A 23,252-nucleotide genomic window follows, 5' to 3' on the forward strand; every position below is an offset into this window, starting at 1 on the left:
CCATAAAAGACCCAGAATAGCCAAACCAATCCTGAGCAAAAGGAGCAAAGCTGAAGGAATCACATTACCTGCCCTCAAATTATATTACAAAGCTACAGTAACCAAAACAGCATGGTATAGGCATAAAAATAGACACATAAACCAATAAAACAGAATAGAGAATGCAGAAATAAATCTATGCATTTATAGTCAATTCATTTTTGACAAAGGTGCCAAGAACACACATTGGGGAAGGGAAATTCTCTCCAATAAACGGTGCTGGGAAAAGTGAATATTGGCATGCAGAAGAAGGAAACTAGACCCCTATCTTTTGCCGTATACAAAGATGAAATCAAAATGGATCAAACTTTAGGCATGAAACCACAGAACACTAGAAGAAAATGTTGGGAAAACTCTTATAGACATTGGCCTAGGCAAAGAATTTGTGAAGAAAACCCCAAAAGCAAGCACAGCAACAACTAAAATAAATAAATGGAACCTGATCAAATTAAAAAGCTTCTGCCCAGCCAAGGAAACAATCATTAGAGTGAATAGACGACCTACAAAATGGGAGAAAATATTTGCATGATATACATCCGATAAAGGGCTGATAACTAGAATCTATATAGATAGATTCAGGAAAATCAGCAAGAAAAAAATCAAACAACCCTATCAAAAAGTGAGCAAAGGACATGAACAGTAACTTTTCAAAAGAAGATAGACTAATGGCCAAGAAACATGTGAAAAAATGCTCAACATCTCTAATCATCAGGGAAATGCAAATCCAAACCACAATGAGATATCATTTAACTCCAGTGAGAATGGCTTTTATCAAAAAGTCCCACAACAACAAATGTTGGTGTAGATGGGGAGACTTGAAACTATGAAACTACTAGAAGACAATTTTGAGGACACACTCCAGAAAATTGGTCTTGGCAAAGATTTCTTAAGATCTCAAAAGCACCAAAGCAAAAAATGGACAAATGGGATCACATAAAGCTAAAAAGCTTCTGCATAGCCAAGGAAACAACTAACAAAGTAAGGAAACAACCCACAGAATGGCTGAAATTATATGCAAGCTTATCCATTTGACAAGAGATTAAGAACCAGAATATATAAGGAGCTCAAACTCAATAGGAAATAAATAATCCAATCAAAAATGGGCAGATCTGAGTAGACATTTCTCAAAAGAAGACATGCAAATGGCCAACAGGTATATGAAAAAATGCTCAGTATCACTAATCATCAGAGAAATGCAAATCAAAAATATAATGAGACATCTTCTCACCCCAATTAAAATGGCTTTTATCCAAAATACATGCAACAATAAATGCTGGCAAGGAGGTAGAAAAAGGGGAACCCTAGCACACTGTAGGTAGGAATGTAAATTAGTACAGCCACCATGGAGAACAGTATGGAGGTTCCTCAAAAAACTAAAAATAGAACTACCAAATGATCCAGCAATCCCACTGCTGGGTATATATCCAAAAGAATCGAAATGAGTATATCAAAGAGATAGCTGTACTCCTATGGTTATTACTATACTATTCACAATAGCCATGATATGGAATCAACACAAGTGTCCACCAACAGATGAACAGATAAAGACAAATGGCTAACAAACCATGAAAAAATGTTCAATGTGTCACTAATTATCAAGGAAATGCAAATTAAAACCACAATGAGATATCACCTTACCCCAGTTAGAATGGCTTTTACTAAAAAGTCCAAAAACAATAGATGCCGGTGTGGATGCAGAGAGAAAGGAATGCTTATACACTGTTGGTGGGACTGAAAATTAGTACAACCTCTATGGAAAACAGTATAGAGATTCCTCAAAGAACTAAAAGTAGACCTACCATTCAATCCAGCAATCCCACTACTGAGTATTTACCCAAAGGAAAAGAAGTCATTTTATCAAAAAGACACCTGCACTCAAATGTTTATTGCAGCACAATTCACAATTGCAAAGATGTGGAATCCAAGTGCCTATCAATTCATAAATGGATTAGCAAAATGTGATATGTGTATACTATGGAATACTACTAGCTTTGACGAAGGATGAATTAAGGCCTTTTGCAACAATTTGGGTGGAACTGGAGACAACTATCCTAAGTGAAATACATCACGAAAGGAAAAACAAACACCACATGTGCTCTCTACTAAATTGGAACTAACCAATGAGCACACATGTGCACAGAGGGAAATAAAACTCAGTGAAAATCAAGCAGGGGAAGGAGGAGGAGTGGATGAGTGAAAACCTATCTAATGGGTACAATGAACAACCCTGACTCAAGCATAACAAAATCGATACATGTAACCAAAAACATTTGAACACCCATATTTTGAAATAAAAAAAATGAAAAAATGTGGTACATATACACAATGGAATATTATTCAGCCACAGAAAAAGAATGAAATCCTATCATTTGCAACAACATGGATGGAACTGGAAGGCATTATGTTAAGTGAAAGAAGCCAGGCACAGAAAGACAAGAATAACATGTTCTAACTCATATGTGGGAGCTAAAAAAAAAATTGAACTCATAAAGAGAAGAGAGTAGAATGATGGTTAGCAGAGGCTGGGAAGGGCAGTGGACAGAGAAGATAAAGACATGATGGTTAATGGGTACCAAAAATATAGTCTGATAGACTGAACAAAATCAAGTATTTGGTAGCATAATAGGGTGACTATAGGTAACAACAATTTATTGTATGTTTTAAAATAACTAAAGAGTGGAATTGGAATGTTACTAACACAAAGAAATGATAAATACTTGAGGTGATGGACAACCCACTTACTCTGATTTGATCATTACACAGCGTATGCCTGCACCAAAACATCACATGTACCCCATACATGTGTGTAACTATTATATATCCATAATAATTAAAAATTTTAAAAATTTAAAAATAAATAAATGCTATTCTCCCAAAGCCTATACTCTTCTTTAAACATGCAGTACTTTTTGTATCCTCCAATAAGCAGCAAAATAATCCAAAGGCTTGAAAATGAAATTATTAGACAATAAAATGGACTAGATTTAAAATTCCTAGGAATCCTGAAGTGTCATAGGTGTCATAATTTTAGCTAAAACAAAAGTGAGATAATACCTAGCACATATGAGATTTTTTTATTAGAAAGTTAGATACTATTATGATATAGCAAGGATGTAGGAAGATCAGAACCCTCACTCATGGCTGGTGGGAGTGAAACAGGAGGCTACTCAAGACAGCAGTCTCATAGCAGTTAATTTACGACTTCTGCATATATTCTACTACCCAGTAATCCCATTTCTGGGCATAGAGACAGAAAACTTCTCACACAGGGCCACAGTAAGATGTGCATGAAGATGTTTATCTCCAAGTTGTTGGAGGTAGCAAAGTATGAGAAGTTGGATTCCATGACTAGTAGAATGTATAAATAAAATGAAGGCTGAGGAGACACTGGAGCAGTAGACATAATGGGACAGGTTATCACATGGCGACATAAAGAAATCTCAGTGACATGGCTGGGCGCAGTGGCTCACGCCTGTAATCCTAGCACTCTGGGAGGGCGAGGCCAGTGGATCGCTCGAGGTCAGGAGTTCGAGACCAGCCTGAGCAAGAGCAAGAACTCGTCTCTACTGAAAATAGAAAGAAATTACCTGGCCAACTAAAAATATATACAGAAAAAATTAGCCAGGCATGGTGGCACATGCCTGTAGTCCCAGCTACTCGGGAGGCTGAAGCAGAAGGATCACTTGAGCCCAGGAGTTTGAGGTTGCTGTGAGCTAGGCTGATGCCACGGCACTCTAGCCTGGGCAACAGAGCGAGACTCTGTCTCATAAAAAAAAAAAAAAAGAAATCTCAGTGACATAATGTTGGATGAAAAGACTTAGAAGCCATAAATATCACTCTACAGTAAGAAATATGTAGGTCTTAAAAACAAACACAAAGCCACATCATTTCAAGAATACACATATTTAATAAACAAATGGAAGATGGATAGAAAGACATACAATAAACACACTAGAATGAATAACTATGGAAGGAGAAAGGGGGATGGGATGAAAGGGAAAAGAAAAAGAAAGAAAAGGAAATAAAACAGAGAACTCGCCCAGATAGAGCACAAGGAAATATTAAGACAAACTGAGGAGTATGTTTAATTCGATTCTGTATCTCTAGTCCAATGGGAGAGGGGTTGGGAAGGACATAGAAGGAAAAAGATAAGAAAGCAGAAGAAATAAATATTAGCCCCTTGATACTGTAAAAAACAAAAAATAATGTGTTTTTTATTTTCACATAAAACGATTCACATTTGAATATTTTACAATATGACATGTAATCATTTACCAGTTGCTACTTTAAGTCTATTGACTTTAAATTATCTAATGCAAGTTGTAGATAAAGATGATTCTTTTTTTCTGATACATATAGTGTCACAAGCTGCATTTTCCCACACAAAATGAAGCTCACTGTTTTGTAGCTTCTTCTTATCTTAGGTTTGTCTGAAACTTGTCATTATTATAATAAGATCAAGTAAAATTCTTCAAATTATTTACAAGGTTATTTTCAGTATGAAATGATTTATATTCAATTGGAATTCAGTGATTCCACATACTATAATATAACTTTTGGCCATTAACCCTGTATTTCTAAATATGTACATAATTTTTTCTTTTCTCTCTGTTTTTTATGTCTCCTATTCAAAAGCATTTCTATATTTATTCAAGAAATTTTTAAAAAGTTATAATGTAAAAGAAGAATCAGAACCATGATGCAGATACTTTTTTATAAACCAGAGATGATTTGGGGTGTTTTTGTTTGTTTTGGAGGGTTTTTTTTTAGCATGTTAACATATTATTAACTTTTTCCAGTGTCATTGTCCTTCTAACATATAACTTAGAAAAATAGAGCTTTGCCATAGTAGTTTTTAAGAAATCTACTACTAGACATTTTGAGTATTTCAAGATCTTCACTCTTCTAAATAATGCTGCAGCAAACATAATATGGATATAGTTTAATTTTAGAAAGAGATGAGGAAGTTTAAAAGGGTAGCACATTAAAATAGATCACGCTTCCAAGAAGACCTGATAGCGTTCAGACATCATTTGCTCATATATGAGATGCCAGTCTTCATCACTCTGTGAGGGCATTAAACGCGTTGCAATTTTTAGATTAGCAAAACACATTTAGCACTTTGCACACCAGTAATAATTGCTTATGTTAAGAACGTGATCGTTTTGAAAATACTGACTCTGATAAGTGAAGACGACTTGGAGGAAAACTTACGTGCTTTTCTTCACTATAAAAAACCATAACATAATCCAAAATTCTCCCTCACCCACCTCAAATGCTGTAACACTTGGGATGAAAAATAATAAGCACAAGCACGCTATACAGAAGCATTTGAGACCTAGGCTAGGGTTTATTACAAAAGAAGCCCATCTCATTCAACAAATACTGGCGTAAAACACAGTGCTATGTCCTGTAGTAAATACAAAAGTAAGCAAGACAGAATTCCTACCTTCAAGGCACTTAAAATCTGGTACTTGTGGTAACAGGGCAAAAGCAGCTCTTTCAGAGGAGAGAATATGCTAATGTAACACACCAACATTTTTTTATGAATCCTTTGTAGGAAAAATTGTACTTGCCAAAGAAAACAGGTCGGGGATAGGACAGATACATGGGACACAAGAAGGGATGGCAACAAAACTTTACTATATTTTCAGATACGAAAAGCAGTACTTCTCAAAAGTAACAGCAAAAGCAGTAAGAATAAAAACCCAAGGGATAAGGCAAGTTAGTTTAAGGTCAAATGATGATGCCAACAGAAATACACACAAAGAACTATGAGAGTTAGAAAAGGGAAAAACATATCTTGTTTAGGGAATCATAATTACCTTCAGGTAGAAGAAGGAGTATTAGCAGTCCAAGAATAAAAAGTGGGTATGGGAGCATCTGTGTTTTCTGGAACTCTCTATAAAAACTGTTCTACAGGATAAGGTCTACCACAAAACTAACCTTTTCCTAACTTAAACCCTGCTGGGGGGCATAATGGAGCTGTGATGTTTACTACAGACAGTCAGCCTCCCAGTACCTAGAACACACACGGCAGTGACAGCACCAGCACAAGAGCGAAGGGCCACCCAATGCTCAAACAGGCACAGAGAAATCGTGCTCTCAAAGGGAGTTTCTCAACCAGGGGCCATCATTTTTCAACACTCCCATTTGCCAGTTTCATACCTGGGAACGAAGACTAAATATGGGAATAACTTTAGCAGAGGGAAAAATGAAGATGGCTGGGGGAAGATAAGGGAAGGAACTTCTTGCGTTTGAACAGATTATTTCTCAAACCTGGATAAGCATCAGAATCATCTAAGCTTTTTGTTAAAAATACTGACTCCTGATCTCACCCACTCACTTCAGGTGATTCTGATTCAGTAGGTTTAAGAGGTATGGAACCTATGTTTTGCAAAACCTATTTAAGTGATTCCTGTGTGTAGACAGGTTTAGACTCAATGGTATAATATGAAATTTCTACCCTCCATGAAGATGTAGAATAAATGTGTGTGTGTGTGTGTATGTGTGTGTGTGCAAGTTTAGGAAGAAAAGGAGGGTTGTCCCTCAGTATACACAGAGGATTGGTTCCAGGACCCTCACGTATACCAATATGTTTGCACACTCAAGTGCCCTATTCAGCTCTGCAGAATCCACGTATAAACGAAAAGTCAGCCCACCCTATACGTGGGTTTCACATACCCCATTACTGTATTTTCCATCTGCATTTTGTTGAAAGAAATCCATTTATAAGTGGACCCAGGCAGTTCAAGTCCGAGTTGTTCAAGGGTCAACTGTGTATGTATATAATTATATACAATGTTTCTCAGCATAAATAGGTAGAAAAAAAGATAAATCACTGTGTTTCCCTAGGTAAGTCCCTTAACATAGCTCTACCTCAGTTTTCTCATCTGAAAAACAGAGGATTTGGCCTAGAAAAAAAATTCAGATCCCTTCTAGTTCTAAAATAACTTGGTTCAGTGCTTAGTAGAGTGAGAGCTTTAGAGAAAAATTAACTCAAGGAAAAAACATCCCATCTGGCCTTACTGAAATATTGTGGAAAAGTTTTCGGTTCTAAATTGGTCCCTCATATGGTTTCCTTTTCTTTTTTCTGATCCCTTTTTTTTCCTTAATATTTTCTTTAAACTCACAGAAATTACATATTTTAAAAAGAATTGGTATAAATAACATAAGTCAGACTCTGTTTTAAATAAGTCGAACAAAATAGCATGGTACAATGTACCAACATTACAAAGTACATGTGATTTACACAGGATGTAAGAACTGTATTTTGATGTTCTTTAAATGCTCATGAAACATGTTCTACTTGAATGGGGGTTGTGTACTGTTGTTCAAGACAGTTTTAGTTGCTCCTGAGATGCTGATGCCAAAAGTGGTTCCCTGACACAGGATGTACCTCCAATCACTCACACCTACAGCAGTTCCTGGCTCACAGTAGGTATCAAAAAATATTTATTGAGTGAATTAATTAAGTCACAGATATGGAAAAATCTTTCTCTTTCCCAAAGTTCTCACCAAAGGCTCTTAATCTATATTTTCCATTGATAATTTAGTCTCCTTAATATTCTAACATAATTTTTAACCCTATAGTTTCTATGTGCGAGACCAAGTAGGCTTAAGCCTTTTAACCACATTCAGAATTTGGTTAAATTCAGAAGAGATTAGTAAACTGTTCTGTTACCTACCTGCAAGTGCTGCTTTTCTGCATGACGTCAGCTCGATGATACCCAGAGAGTTTACAAAAACCGTCATTACTATAAACTACAGGCCAATCCACAATCTGGGCATTTCCCAGTAAGAAACTCGATTCTAAAGAAGAAAGAAAAGAAAGGAAGTTATTTAGCTTCATTTAACAATTTACCTCTTTCAAGTAATCAAAAAGAAAAATTCATAAATATGAACAAATGCAATTATGGTTTGTTATGGTAAAAATAATATAACCTATTCTTGAAATTGACGCAGTAAGTTTACCGTGATCATCAGATGGCACCTGCAATAAATACATTTGTATACAAGCTAAAAATTCCATTTAAAAGAAGACAGTTTATAATACCTCTTTGCATTCAAGTACACCCTGAGCTATGAAAACAAAATATAGTTAGTACCAAATCATGTTAATGACTATAAATTACACCTAAAAATAGGTTAATTTATTAAGATTAGGGCTACAGTCACTTCCCCACAAATTGAGAATACTTCAGTTGACAACGAGGGCAAATTGGATGACCCCCTCCAAAAATTCTATTAATATAATTTAGACATGAGGAGACAAATTTTTTTTACATTAGACTGATCTTGAAAAGTCTGATTTAAAAATAGCATTAAAAACTCCTTTTTACTTTTTTTTCAGCTTATTATGGGGGTACAAAAGTTCAGGTTATATATATTGGCCATGTCCCGCCCATCCCCCCGAGTCAGAGCTTCAAGCGTGTCCATTCCCCAGACAGTGCACATCTCACTCATTATGTATGTATACACCCATCCCCTCCCCCCACCCCATCAAAGATATTATTTTCAACCACATACTACAGAGAATTTGGAAATTATCAGTACTCTATAAAAAAGACATCTCTGTTCTATTTTGCATAGAAAAGTAGGTTTGCTTTTATATAAATTAATATGAAAATAATACATTTTGGTATCAACTTTCACTGACAATCCAATAGTTTTAGGCAGTAACTTTAGCAGCTTTGTAAATCACATGATAATATGTCCACATTAAAATGAATTAAAAATGAAAATTATCTTTAAAATAAATATTTAAATAATAAAAATTTTTAAAGGAATATTTTTACTTTAGATTTTCACCTAAAAAAAAATCTCTTTTGAACTCATATTCAGGGTAGTATACTAAAAATAGAAATAAATTTTTGAGAAGACTTTAAATCCTGACTCTTCATAAAAATAATCCAAATCAACATTTATTAAGTGGCTGCTATGTAAATGGCACTGTTCTGTGTCAGACAATGGGCTAGAACAAACATTAATAAAAAACACCCTTTGCTCTCATCAAGTTTACATGTTAAAAACAAATATGCAACAATCAAATACAATTTAGCAGAACAGATACTAAATAAAGCAGCACAGGACAAAATATGAAAAAAATATCTGTAGTCACTAGGAAGCAACCAAAAGTAGGCAGAAACTGGAAAATATAAACCTTTGGAAAAGGGGAGCTATAGTATGTGAGATACTGTTTAACTGTCCATTCCCCTGAGAGCACTTCCTGCTCTGGACAGTTCATGGGTGAAAGAGCTCAAGCAGAAATGTCTTATAAGGCTAAGGAGTCAAAAGGTCACAATTTGAGGCTGCCAGAGCAACTTAGAGTTGAGAGAGAAATCCTTCAATGGACACAGCCATAAACTTATGTGTAAATCCACCTCAAATCCTTCTCTATGGCCAAAACTGTGCATGCGTAGGATGGGACTACAAGGGACCCAGCTGAAGCAATGACTAGAAGGCTAAAGAGAAGGACAGAAATTTCACCAAATAGACCCACACTAAAAAAAATCTTAAAATCAAGACTCTTCATGATCAAGGTGATCCACTAGAATTAAACTGCCTGGTTAAAAAAAAATGCAACCCTTTTTAGGGGAAAATAATGGAATCTAAAATCTCTAAGATGTGTTATCACCAATAGCCCCCTCCAAATCAGCAAGTCCATGGGGCACTTTTTACTCATCTCGCTTAAGAATTCAGAAGTTTCAGTAACCACTCCCTCCCTATATATTTTTTTTTTTTTTTTTTTTTTTTTGAGACAGAGTCTCACTCTGTTGCCCGGGCTAGAGTGAGTGCCGTGGCGTCAGCCTAGCTCACAGCAACCTCAAACTCCTGGGCTTAAGCGATCCTACTGCCTCAGCCTCCCGAGTAGCTGGGACTACAGGCATGCGCCACCATGCCCAGCTAATTTTTTGTATATATATATTTTAGTTGTCCATATAATTTCTTTCTATTTTTAGTAGAGACGGGGTCTCACTCTTGCTCAGGCTGGTCTCGAACTCCTGACCTCGAGCGATCCACCCGCCTCGGCCTCCCAGAGTGCTAGGATTACAGGCGTGAGCCACCGCGCCCGGCCTACTCCCTCCCTAAAAGTCTCTCAATACTTGGCTTTCATAGAACAACATTCGCCTGTTTCTTTGCACACTCTTTTATTTCCTTTGCAGGCTCAACATTCCTTATCTGGTGAGTACATGTGATGCTTGTTTTTCCATTCTTGGGATACTTCACTTAATATAATGGGTTCCAATTCTCTCCAGGAGAACTATAGAGATGTCGTAAAATTGGTTCCCCTGATCATCACCTAAATACACATCTGGGAACAACACCAATTGGATGTCAGACTGAGGTGGGGGGTGGGGGAGGGGATGGGGGTATGCCTACACAATGAGTGCATTGTGCACCGTTTGGGGAGTGGTAACACTTGAAGGTGCTGACTCGGGAAGGGGGGGTGGGGAAGGGAGGGATATATACCTACATGATGGGTGCAATGCGCACGACCTGGGGAACAGACACGTCTGGAGCTCTAGCTTGGGGGGAAAGGCGGAACAGGAGCAACGTATGTAACCTGAAATTCTGTATCCCCCATAACAAGATGAAATAAAAAAAAAAAAAAAAAAAAAAACATTCCTTATCTGGTAAGTATATATTAGAGTTCCTACATGTCAGTCCTAAGCCCTCTCCTTTCTTTGATCTTACATGCTCATGTATATCCACAGATTCAGTAACTCATGATTGTTTATCTCTAAATGAGACCTCTTCTATAAACTTTAGATCTTGATATGATATCCAACTCGACCTCTCTTTTTAGCTATCTTAAATGTATCTCAATATAACACGGCCGTGACTTCTGTCCCTTTAGATCAGGTGCTTTTCCAGGGTCTTAGAGAATGGGACCACCATCCATACAGTTCTGTAAGCCAGCAACCTGGGAGCCATCAATCAACATTCTTCCCTTACTCTCATATCTAATTCATTACCAAATCCCATTAATTTTATCTCCTAAACTTCTTTCAAATCCCTCCAGTTCTCTCCATCTCTGTGATCATCACCCAACTCCAACCTTCCATCATCTCTCCCCTAGACCACTCTAACAGCTATCTAATTGGTTTGCGCAGACCTCTCTGGGATTCCTTCAGTGGATTTTCCATACCAAAACCAAAGCTGTCTTTTTAAAACTCAAACTGGATCATGTTCCCTCCCTGCTTTAACATCCTTCAATAGTTTATCATGGCTCTCGGGGCACCTAAAACCTTTCCATGGCCTATAATGACTTCAAAGTCTGTCCAACCTCAGACCTCATCACTCTGACCCTTGCCTACAATGCTATAACCACACTGACTTTTCTTATATTCTTGTGTCAAGTTCTCTCCCACTATAAGGACTTTTTCACTTGCCGTGCTATCTGCTGAAACACCATTCCTTTCCCTCTTCACCTGGTTGACAGCTACTTTATTTAGACCTTCACTCAACTGTCATGACCTCAGGAATCTTCTGTTACCCTCTAAGTTTTATCCCAATTACATAATTTTTTACATGATATACCTCTTCCTGACAGCCATTATCACAATTGCAGTTTTATACATATTTGTGTTATGACTTAACTAATGTGTATCTGCCTGCCAGATTGTAAGTTCTATAAGGATAGAGCCCATGTCGGTTTTTACCAATATTTGATCCCCCATTGTGCAGCATAGTGCCTGGCACAAAATAAATGCTAATTTATTGGTTGACTGTATGAATAAACAATTGAATTAATATATTCTTGCCAAGATCTCTTTATATAATTGGTATCAAATTTATTGTGCAATGTCTTTCTAAATATTTGATATATGCTATTTTTGTCTTTTCATATGGATAACATATTACTTAGGATTACAAATTATATGCCTATTGTGCATACAAGAGTTTCAGTATAATCATCCAGACAGAAAACCAATAATGAAACATTGAACTATGCTAAAAGACATATATAAAACATTCTATCCAGTGGCAACAAAATACACATTCTTCTCAAGTGCACACAGAACATTCTGCAGGATAGATCAATAGTAGGCCACAAAACAAGTCTTAACAAATTTAAGAGAACTGAAATCACATCAAGTATCTTTTCTGACCACAATGGAATAAAAGGAAGAATTTCAGAAAATTCGCGAATACGTGGAAATTAAATAATACACTCTAAATAACCAAGGGCTCAAAGAAGAAATTAAAAGGAAAATTTTTAAATATCTTGAAACGAATGAAAATGAAAGCACAACATACCAAAACTTATGGGATGCAACAAAAGCAGTTCTAAGAGGGAAGTCTATAGCAATAAATGCCTACCATCAAAAAGAAGTTCTCAAATAAACAAACTAATGTTACACCTCAGCAAGCTAGAAAAGAAGAGCAAACTAAGCCCAAAGATAGTAAGGAAACAATAAAGATTAGAACAGAAAAAATGTAATAGGGACTAGTTAAACAATTTTTAAAAGATCAGTGAAACTAAGAATTGTTTTTTCGAAAAGATAAACAAAATTGACAGACCATTAGGTAGACTAAAGAAAGAAAGAAAGAAAGAAAGAAGACTCAAACAAATAAAATCAGAAATGAATAAGAAGACATTACAATTAATACCACAGAAATGCAAAGGATCATAAGAGACTACTATAAATAATTTATATGCCAACAAACTGGCTAATCTAGAAGAAACAAATAAATTCCTAGACACATACAACCTCTGAAGATTAAACCATGAAGAAAAAGAAAATCTAAACAGACCAAACAATAAGGAGATTGAATCAGTAATAAAAATCTCCCATCAAAAGAAGCCCAAAACCTTATGGTTTAACTGCTTAATTCTACCAAAGATTGAAAGAAAAATTAATTCAGTCCTTCTCAAACTCTTCCAAAAAATATTGGAGAGGAGAGAAAACTTCCAAACTCATTTTGTGACCCCAGCATTGCCCTGATGCCAAAGACAATGACACCATAAGGAAGGAAAATTAGGCTAATATCCTTCATGAACATAAATGAAAAAATCCACAATAAAATACTTGGAAATCAAACTCAACAGCACTTTAGAAGGATAATTCACTGTGATCAAGTGGTATTTACTCCTTAGATGCAAAGATTGTTCAACATAACCCAATCAATAAATATAATACACCACATTAACAAAATGAAGGACAAAAACCATCACATCAACTCACTAGCTATGGAAAAGGCACTTGACAAAATTTAATATCCTTTCATGATTTAAAAAACTCAACAAATTAGATATAGATGGAATATACCTCAACATAATAAAGGCCATATATGACAAGCCCATAGCTAATATCATACTCAGTGGTGAAGAGTTGAAAGTTTTTTCCTCTAAAATCAGGAAAAAGACAAAAATGCTCATTCTTACCACTTCTTTTCAACATGGTACCAGAAGTATTAGCCAGCATTATTAGGTAAGAGAAAGATAAAAAAAAAAAAAAAAGCTTCTAAATAGGAAAGAAAGAAGTTGAATTGTGTCTGTTTGCAGACAACATTATCTCAAATATAGAAAACCCTAAAGACTCCACCAAAAATCTGCTAGAACTAATAAACAAACTCAATAAAGTTGAAGGAAAAATAAGCAACATACAAAAAGCATTTATATACACTAACAATGAACTCTCCCAAAAAGAAATCAAGAGAACAATACTATTTACAATAGCTGCCAAAAAAATACAATATTTAGGAATAAATTTAACAAAGGAGGTAAAAAATGTGTTACACTGAAAACTATAAAATATTGATGAAAGAAACTGAAGAATACATAAAGATATCCCATGTTCATAAATGGGAAGAATTAATACTACTAAAATGTCCATACTACTCAAAGCAATCTACAGACTCAATGTAATCCCTATCAAAATCCCAATGACGTATTTCACAGAAATAGAAAAAAATCCTGAAATTCTTATGGAACCACAAAAGACCCCAATAGCTACAGCAATCGTGAACAACAAAAAAAAATAAAGTGGGAGACATGATAATACCTGATATCAAAACCTACTGCAAAGCTATAGTAATGAAAACAGTATGGTACAGGCATAAAAAGAGACACGTAGACTAATGGAACAGAATAGAGATCCCAGAAATAAAGCCCACACATTTACCATCAATTAATTTTTAACAAAGATGCCAAGAACACACAATGGGGAAAGGACAGTCTTCAATAAGTGGTGGTGGGAAAACTGGATATCTACATGCAGAGGAATCAAATTATACCCTCATTTCATACCATATGCAAAAATTAACTCAAAATGGATTGAAGACTTAAACATCAGACCTGAAACTGTAAAATTGCTGGAAGAAAAATAAACGGGAGAAAGCTGCATGGCATTGGTCTGGGCAAAGATTTTTTGGATATGACCCCAAAAGCACAGGCAACAGAAGCACAAACTGACAAATGGCATTACGTCAACTAAAAGCTTCTGCATGGCAAAGGAGACAATCAGCACAGTGAAGAGACAACCTATAGAATGGGAGAAAATGTATGAGTAAACCATATATCTGGTTAATATCCAAAATATATAAGAAACTCAAACAACTCAATAGTATGGAAACAAATAACCAGATTAAAATAGGGGCAAAGGAACTGAATAGACATTTCTCAAAGATATACAAATGGCCAACAGGCATATGAAATAAAGCTTAATATCACTGATCATCAGGGAAATGCAAATTAACACCACAATGAGATATCACCTCACACTTATTGGAATGGCTATTATCAAAAGGACAAAAGATAAGGAGTGTTGGCCAGGGTGCTGAGAAAAGGGAACATTTGTACACTTTTAGTGGGAATGTAAATTAATACAGCCATATGGAAAACAGTAATGAGGTTCCTCAAAAAATTAAAAAGAGAACCACCATATAATCCACCAATCCCAATACTGGGTATATCTCCACAGGAAATGAAATCAGTATGAAGAGATGTGTGTACTTCCATATTCACTGCAGCACCATTCACAACAGTCAAGATATGGAATCAACCTAATTGCTTATCAATAGATGAATGGATAAAGAAAATGTGGTATATATATCCAATGGAATATTATGCAGCCTTAAAAAAGAAGGAAATCCTGTCATTTGTGACAGCATAGATGAACCTGGAGGACATTATGTTAAGTGAAATAAGCCAGGTGCAGAAAGACAAACACCGTATGATTGCACATACATGTGCAGTGTAAAGCAGTCAAACTCAAAGAACAGAGAGAAAAATGGTGGCTACCAGAGGCTGGAAGATGGGTGCATTGGAGAGATACTGGTCAAAGGACACAAAATTCAGTTAGGAGAAATAAGCTCAAGTGATCTACTATACATCATGGTGACTATAGTTAACAGCAATATATTGCATATTTAAGAATCTCTAAAGGAGCAGATTTTAAGTGTTCTCACTGCAAAAAATAAATATGTGAGATTATGCATATGCAAAATAGTTTAATTTAGCCATTCTATTAATACAATGTATACATCTATCAAAACATCATGTTGTACCACAAATATATACCATTTTTACTTGTCAATTTAAAAAATAAACTTAAAAAAGAGTTGCCATATAGTAGTTACTGACTGAAGGAATTGCCAGTATCCCAGGAAAGAGGATCCCAAGGGCTTTCTTAAAAAGACCATAAACATTAACGGGCTTGTCGAGGCAGGCCTTCTTTCTCCCAGAAGCTATCTATCAAACCAGTCTTTTTAAAACTTTTTTTACTGAAGCTCATAGTAAAAAATAAATTTTACACAGTGACACAAAGTGCATCTACACATGTGCAGACATGTACTTAAACACACAACTGAAAAAAATTCTCAGACTACACTTACTACATGAGATGTAATCTACTATTTTCTATTCTATTTCAATTTGGGGTCTATTAGTCAAAGCCCTCCCTTTAAATCAATTTCACACCCCAATGAAGGGTTGCTTCTCCTAGTTTTAAAAACATGCTTTAAACAACCCTGCAAAGGCTTTGCAGAACTTCCCCTCTCAAAAACAGACTTGTTTTCAAGACATTTGCTAGACTTTTGATCAGGCACTCTTAACTGTTCCTAATTAACTCTGCCATTAAAAACATTTCCCTGCCCCATCATTCCACATTCAATAGCTCTATAATGGCACAGTTAAAGACTCCAGCTCAGCAAGGTCCGGCTATCACTACTCATTTGTTGTTGACATATTATTTCACTTCTACTCCAGTAACTCTACATAATAGCAAAATTAATAACAAAAGCAACCTTAGTGGAGCCCCTCCTCAGTGCTGGCATGGGGCCACATGCCACAATCTCTAATCAGGAAAACAACTCCATTTCCTCTTTTACTGATCACTCATCGGGCAGTAAGTCAGAGACTCACAAAGCCCACATTCCCAGGGTCAGAAGCAGCAACTAGAACACACATTCCCTATATTCTAATTTTGGGCTGAGATCATTGCAAATTCAAACTCTAGTTTCAGGGAGAAATCATGTCTCTTCTTTGCTTTGGAAGGAAAAGTAAGAAGACTGGGAATGAAGGGAAAGTTCTAAAGCAACTCACTGCAGGGAGGCCTAATTCCTCCTGTTAGTTTGGAAGCAGAGTTGTTTAGGGAATAGAATACAGAAGTTAGAATCAAAAGTGGGTAGTTGAGACTTTGCCTTTTTTCAACCCCATTTTTCAAAATATCTACTTGATTTTAACTAGTAACACAGCATATGGACAATTCAGGTATTTGCCAAGCACACACTGGAGTAATGGCTCACATACTCAGTTAGACCTAACAACTAAGAGAGTTCCTCAAAACCAACTTAAAGTTTTTAAAAAAAATAGTCTAGGAAATATGCTTTCAGTTCATCTTTATGTTTCAAGTTTCAGTCCAGCAATATAGAGCATCAAAGAATGAAGTAATTAGACTGTGTGCTCACCATCCCTTACCTCGAGGCCTTAACAATTACACGTTAGCAATATTCACTCTGGGTTTATGGTGGACAAACATAAGAAGCGCTTCTAGCATTTCTGAATATTTTATAAAACCATATTAGTTGAGTACATTAGCCATAGTGCAAGGCCCTTCATATAAAAAGTCATCAACTGGTAAATGTTCATAACAATCAAAATACCACAAAAAGCGCTGTCCCCAGATATTCTCCCAGCCCTTGGATCCCTTCTCGATACTATCAAGAGAGTTACTGTGAAAAACCTGGGGAGTTTTAATTAGGTTACTGGTTTCCTCATACACCAACTGGTGATAGTGATTACCCACTACCCTGGGTAGTTATGGAGGTTAAATAGAGCAGTGTGAGCAAAGTTTTTATAAACTACTGTTGTTTATCATGTACAAGGTTTTTTACAACTGTGTCATATATGCAGTGAGAGCTTGCAATGTGTGTGCAGGGGTATGTGTGCATATGCAAAGAAATTAGAAAGAAGCTTAGAAATGTTGACCCTGCAAACCAAAACCTATAAAACTATATTTATCACTGAGAGCTAAACTACGAAATAAAATATTGAAAAGAAGAGAAATAAGGAAGGGACAGAATTTAAAAAAAAAAAAGATTTAAGGCTAAATTAGAAATTGCTGAACATTAAATAAACTATTCAGGACCTTTTTTGGAAATGTTTCTATTTGTTATGTTTCTGCTCCATTTCCCTGTGGTCATAAAAATTCTTGTTTCAACAAATTAAAAATCTGATATTAATAAATACTAAGAACAGGATAGCAAATTAATTAAAATTGCTTCCCCAGAAAATTTTAATTTTCTTTAGCTTTAAAACATGGTGGGGAAAAGCAATATTATTACAGAGGAATAACTTCTCTGCAAAGCAGATGAGTTGCAAATTTAGAGAGTGAGACAGTCCAGACGTTTTGGAAGCATGAAGCCATTAACAAAATTGCCCAGAATTCTCAGCGACCATCATCATCCTTACCAAGCAATCTTGACAGGGAAATCAGTTCTGGTTTGTCGTCACAGCTCTTAAAACACGTTAAGCCATGAATTCTGGAAAATTGAACTCTCCTTGGGATCCAGACTGTTTCAGTCTTTGGAGATGTTTACAAACATGTCGTGTCCAAATGGGTCAAATAAACATATGGTCCTGTCTGAGGCACCTGAGAGTCAGGGCTTATCCCCACCCAAGAGGTTGGCTTTTAAAAGCTACAATTCCACACATGAGCAGATTCTTGGATGGATCTCAACAAGGGGCTGAGGCTTGAAAACATCTCATTATGTTCTTTCAAGACCATCCAGTATCCTCTCGGAGATGGATATGAAATAAAACAAGCACTTTTTCCTCAAGGATTGGGGGTTAAAAACTAATCATAGACCCTTAATTCAAAATTCCCCCCACCCCAAGGATTACTAACAATGTTTCTCAATTTTGACTGTACATTTGCTTGGGACGGAGGTGGAGAAAGACTGCTGATGGGCACAGGGGTTACTCATCTCAGCACCCACACCCCAAAGATTCCGTTTTAATTGGCCAGGCATCAGTATTTATTTTTAAATCTTCTCAGGTGGTTTTAATGTGCAGCCAGGGTGGAGAAGCACTAATCTAGTGCAATAATTCCTAAATGCTGGCAGCTGCAATAGAATCTTGTCACGGATGTCAAAAACAGAGATTGCTAAACTCTAATGCAGATGCACTGAATTGACTCCCTCAGAGTAGAATACAAAAATACAGCCATAGAGGTAAGTCTCACACTCAGTCAAGTTTGGGACACTTTGATCTGGTACCATGCTACTCAAAGTACAGACCAGCATCACCTGGGAGTTTATTAGCAATATAGAATATGGGATCTACCCCAGACCTTCTGAATGAGCCTACATTTTAACAAGACCCTCAGGTGATTCCCAAGTGCATGAAGGCACCCCTCTTCTGCATCCTTTCCTTCCATTTATGGATGCAAAAGCAGACCAGGAAAGTTAAGGGACATGTTGAATGTAGGGAAAGGGAACTGGTGGGAGGAAAAGACAGAACCAGGCCTCATTGTCTAAGAATTTCTATTTTATCACTGTATTTCTGAACTGTTGTCAAAGCTTTTGGGGCTTGTTTTGTTTTGTTTTGTTTTAGTTTTATGATATAAGGAAGCATTTTCTTTTTGAAGAGCAATTTCTTTAGACAATAGGAAAATAACTACATGTAGGTTAATACTACCTCATATTAATTCTATTCCTAAAAGAGATCATACACAAACCATGGGATCAATAATCCTGGCTGACAAAAATCTCTGGAAGAAGAGAGGTTATATCAGTCAATAAAGACAATATAAAAGCATCGGGATATTTCTTTCCTTTCTAAAGCAATTCTGAGGAAAAAATGTTTTCCTCTGAGCTGCTCCAATGTGGTTCGACTGGCTTTGTTTCTTTTGTTTGTTTTATCTTGTTTTGTTTTTTATGAAAACCATACTCTTCTCAGACCCCAAAATTCCATGGACATTAACAATGGTGGTGAGGAGGGGAAGAAAATGGGGAGAAATAGGTCAAAGGGTACAAATTTGCAGTTATGTAGGGTAAGTCTAGAGATCTAATGTACAACATGAGGACTATAGTTAATAATGTATATTATATATTGAAAAGTTGTTGAGAGATTTTAACTCTTACCACATAAAAAAGGTAATTATCAAAGTAGATGGATAGGTTTATTCATTTGACTATAGCAATCATTTTACTATGTGTGTGTGTGTATATATATGATATATATCAAAACACTGTGTTGCATACCTTAAATATACACAATATCCTTTTTAAAAAGACATATAGAAAAAAATGGTGAAACACCTTTTTTTGGGTTAAGCCTCTCTCTCTCTCTCACCTTCTTTATGAAAATTACCCTAGAAGTTTTTAGAGCACTAGCAGGAGAAGTTTTCAGATATTTTAAGAAGTGATAAGATACATAAAGGAATTCTAGAGTACTAAGGAAGACAGAAGACATGGGGTGGAGGTGAGAAGGGAGAAGACTTCACAAAAAGAAGAAAGCACTTTCACCAATTTATAGCTTTGCCAAGGTCTAGGGCAGCCTCTGAGGAAAGTCAGCTGGATTTTCCCTCTGATCGTACTCGTTTAGTTCTAACTTTGGGGAAGCACACAACCCAAAACCATGGCTGTCACCCTGAAAGCCCTCACACCCTGGGACAGAGCTCCTCCAGCAGAGGCGAAGTGCAGGCAGAAACCCGGAAACCCAGTTCTGGGTGTTTGGAGCTGCTCTTCCAGATCACCAGGGCCTCAGTGAGGAAGGATCAGAGTGCAGGTGTTCACAGCTCCAAATATTACCCCACCCTCCACAATCCTCTGATTCAAAGAGCTAAAGAAGATATATTCCAAAAACCGATGACCAAAAAGAGAGATTTGAAGCTTAAAAGTAACCCAATAAAATCCATGAAGCAATCACTAACTTTTCCAAAAAGGGATTGACTGGAGAGGCCTTTTCAATGATGCTGATTGTCAAATATTTGTTATAAAGTTTGGTTTAGGATTTTGATGTTATTCAAAAGTTTACTTTGTTTCTCATCTGAATTAGTCTCTTATTAAAATCTGAAGCCCATGTTTCTAATCCACAAGAACAGCCAGACCATCCAAGCTAATTGCCTGGCCCATAGCAGCTCTTTTCCAATCTCCATAAGTAGAACACAGAAATCACACCTACACACAGTTACACTGAGCTAAGTTCCCTTTGGCTGCATTCTTCTTTCTTCAAGGAAATGAAAAAGTGAGGTAGGTGACAGAGTGATGCTGCAGGTGGTCTTTGGAGCTTCACTGCAAGCATGGCCCTCTGCAAGCTTTCCCCCTCTCAAGGAAATCTTCCCTACCTCCATCTACACCCAGATGCTTGAGCCCAAACCCTGGGAGTCATCCTTCACACCTCCTCACTCATGCCGTCAATTCATGACTACATCCTAATAATTCCACCAACCCAACATGTCAGATGCACCCATTTCTCTGCATCTCCGCTGCTGCCGTCCCAGGCCAAGCCAGCACCATGTCTGGTCTGGACTATTACACAGTTTTCTGGCTGAACTCTCATTCTCACTCCTCTCTAAAGCCCTCAAACAAGTAACCACTAAAGACCAGATTTGCCCATGGCACTAAGAACATAATGCAAAAGTCTTCCCCTGAATAATCAGGCCCCTCTCTCTCCACCCTTGTCTCCCACCGTACTCTTGTGCCCACTGCACTCCAGCTGCACTGTCTTTGTGCTTCACAAACTTAGCCATTCATTTTCTCTTTCTCTCCTTAGGACTATTTATGTGTTTTCTTTTTGCCCAAAATAGGCTTCCTCCCACTTACTGTCTTGTTACCTCTCACTTTAGGTATCAATTTAACCCTACTTCCGTAGAAAGGCCTTGCCTGACACTATCCCACAATCGAATTTAGTCTGTTACACAGGATCACAGCATCCTCCCCTTGTCCTGCAAAATGCTTACCAAAATTCTAATTACATATTGGATGTGGGTTTGTTGAATGCCTGGCCCCGCTACCAGACTCTAAGTTCCATGAGGTCAGGGACCTTGTCTGTTCCTCACTGTATAACCACAAATATTGGTTGAGTGACCAAATCAAATATAAAAAATTCTGATTCCTATTTAAAGTCATACCCTCAATAAATAATTATAAAACAATGCTCAGACACTGTCAAGAATGTAGATAAGGACCACGCTACATATATTTCTTCAAGGAACTGACAATACTGTAAAAAACATGTATATAACTATATAGATAGATAGATAGATAGGTGTTCCCAAGCAGATTTCCCTGCACTTTGAATGGCATCTGAAAAACTGTCGATTTAAATCACAGAGTCTATATTATTTTTTAAACTTGTCTTCTGGATAAGTGATATCTATAGATATACTTAAGTTTCACAGAACAGTAAGGGCAGAACAATCCCTGAAGCATATATAACACATTTTATTTGGGTTAAATAAAATCTTGGTACAGATGGCTAAACAAAAGCATCATTTATTTGTCATGCCCACATTCACAATGCTGATTTGCCGTGTGTGCATTGCTCAATTCTATGTCAATAATAGAAAGTAAGGCTGGTCTCTTTCATGTCCTGGCAAAACACACTTTTATCCTAAAACAATCCTCTATAGCAATATAGCAAGTGTATGGACACACACACCTTGTACTTTCCACAATGATATAATAATATCGGCAATATTAAGCAGACCATCACTGTAGGAGTTCAATATATGCAAAAAATATCTGTTAATTTATTCAAACTTGTTCAGCTGTCATCAAAGATAAAAATATGCCTCCACTTTCCATTTCCTTCAAGATCAAACTTACATTTTTAAGTTTCTGTGTTTCTTTGATGGCATAAACTTCATTTTTCCATCTACCAAAGTGGTTCAGAATACATGAGATACTTTAACATGTATTTCTGAAACCTACAGAAAATATGTCTCCACCAAAAACAAAGTTCAAAGTTTCTATTTTTAATAGTTGGTGTTTTGCTCATGAGAAAATGGGTTTCTAAAAAGTAAACTGGCAAGAATCATTTAAGCAAAATATAACTGCAATAATGCCCTCTTTGATTTATAGTCTCATAATACAACAGAAAATTTTCACCCTGTTATAATGACAAACTTTTACTGAATTTTATTACAATGAAATTTTTTAAAATACCTGAAGCCATTACACTAATCATATATTCTTGGGGAATAAAAGCTAAATCAGTTGAGATGTGTTTATCAGGGGGAAAAAAGTATTACAATAGTTAATGTTCAAGCATCATTTTAAATCCTGCAAGTAAAACTTTTGTAAACGAACTGCATCTTTTCTGGAGGGAATATATATTTTCTTTGAAGTTAACTTTCTAAGGTAATTAAGCACTAATGGCAAGAGAACTAATGAAAAACTTCAATGAAAAGACTGGCCTAACCTGCACATGTGATAGAAAAACAGAAGGGAGGCTTTCTGAATGCATTTACAATCCAATTAATTTTCTAAAGCTTTGTCCTATTTTTTTTGTTTCTACTATCTAAGCAACAAGAGCTAATTGTTCAAGGAAAGATACAGATCTACAAATTCAATTCATTTCTCTCCTTTTGGCCAGATTTCACTGGGCCAGTTACAAAAAGAAGCTGACATCTCTGTTTTATTCTTTGGCATCTCCAAGAACTGCAACATACTAAGGTAAACAGAACTGATGCTCTAAATAGTAGGGTTTTTATTGTGGGGGAGGGGTTCAGACAAAGAGTGGGTTTTGGTTTTTTCTC

General features: G+C 36.4%; 1 protein-coding gene across 1 annotated transcript in view; it reads right to left on the reverse strand.

The window, feature by feature from the left end:
* KCNH5 (potassium voltage-gated channel subfamily H member 5) overlaps positions 1–23,252 on the reverse strand; it is a 272,418-nt gene that overhangs the window by 239,089 nt on the left and 10,077 nt on the right. Inside the window, exon 2 of the mRNA XM_069465044.1 lies at positions 7,728–7,851. Coding sequence (XP_069321145.1) covers positions 7,728–7,851 — 124 coding nt within the window. The remainder of the gene's footprint in view (positions 1–7,727; positions 7,852–23,252) is intronic.

This window comes from Eulemur rufifrons, chromosome 2 (genome assembly GCF_041146395.1).
Source record: "Eulemur rufifrons isolate Redbay chromosome 2, OSU_ERuf_1, whole genome shotgun sequence".
NCBI classification, from domain to species: domain Eukaryota; kingdom Metazoa; phylum Chordata; class Mammalia; order Primates; family Lemuridae; genus Eulemur; species Eulemur rufifrons.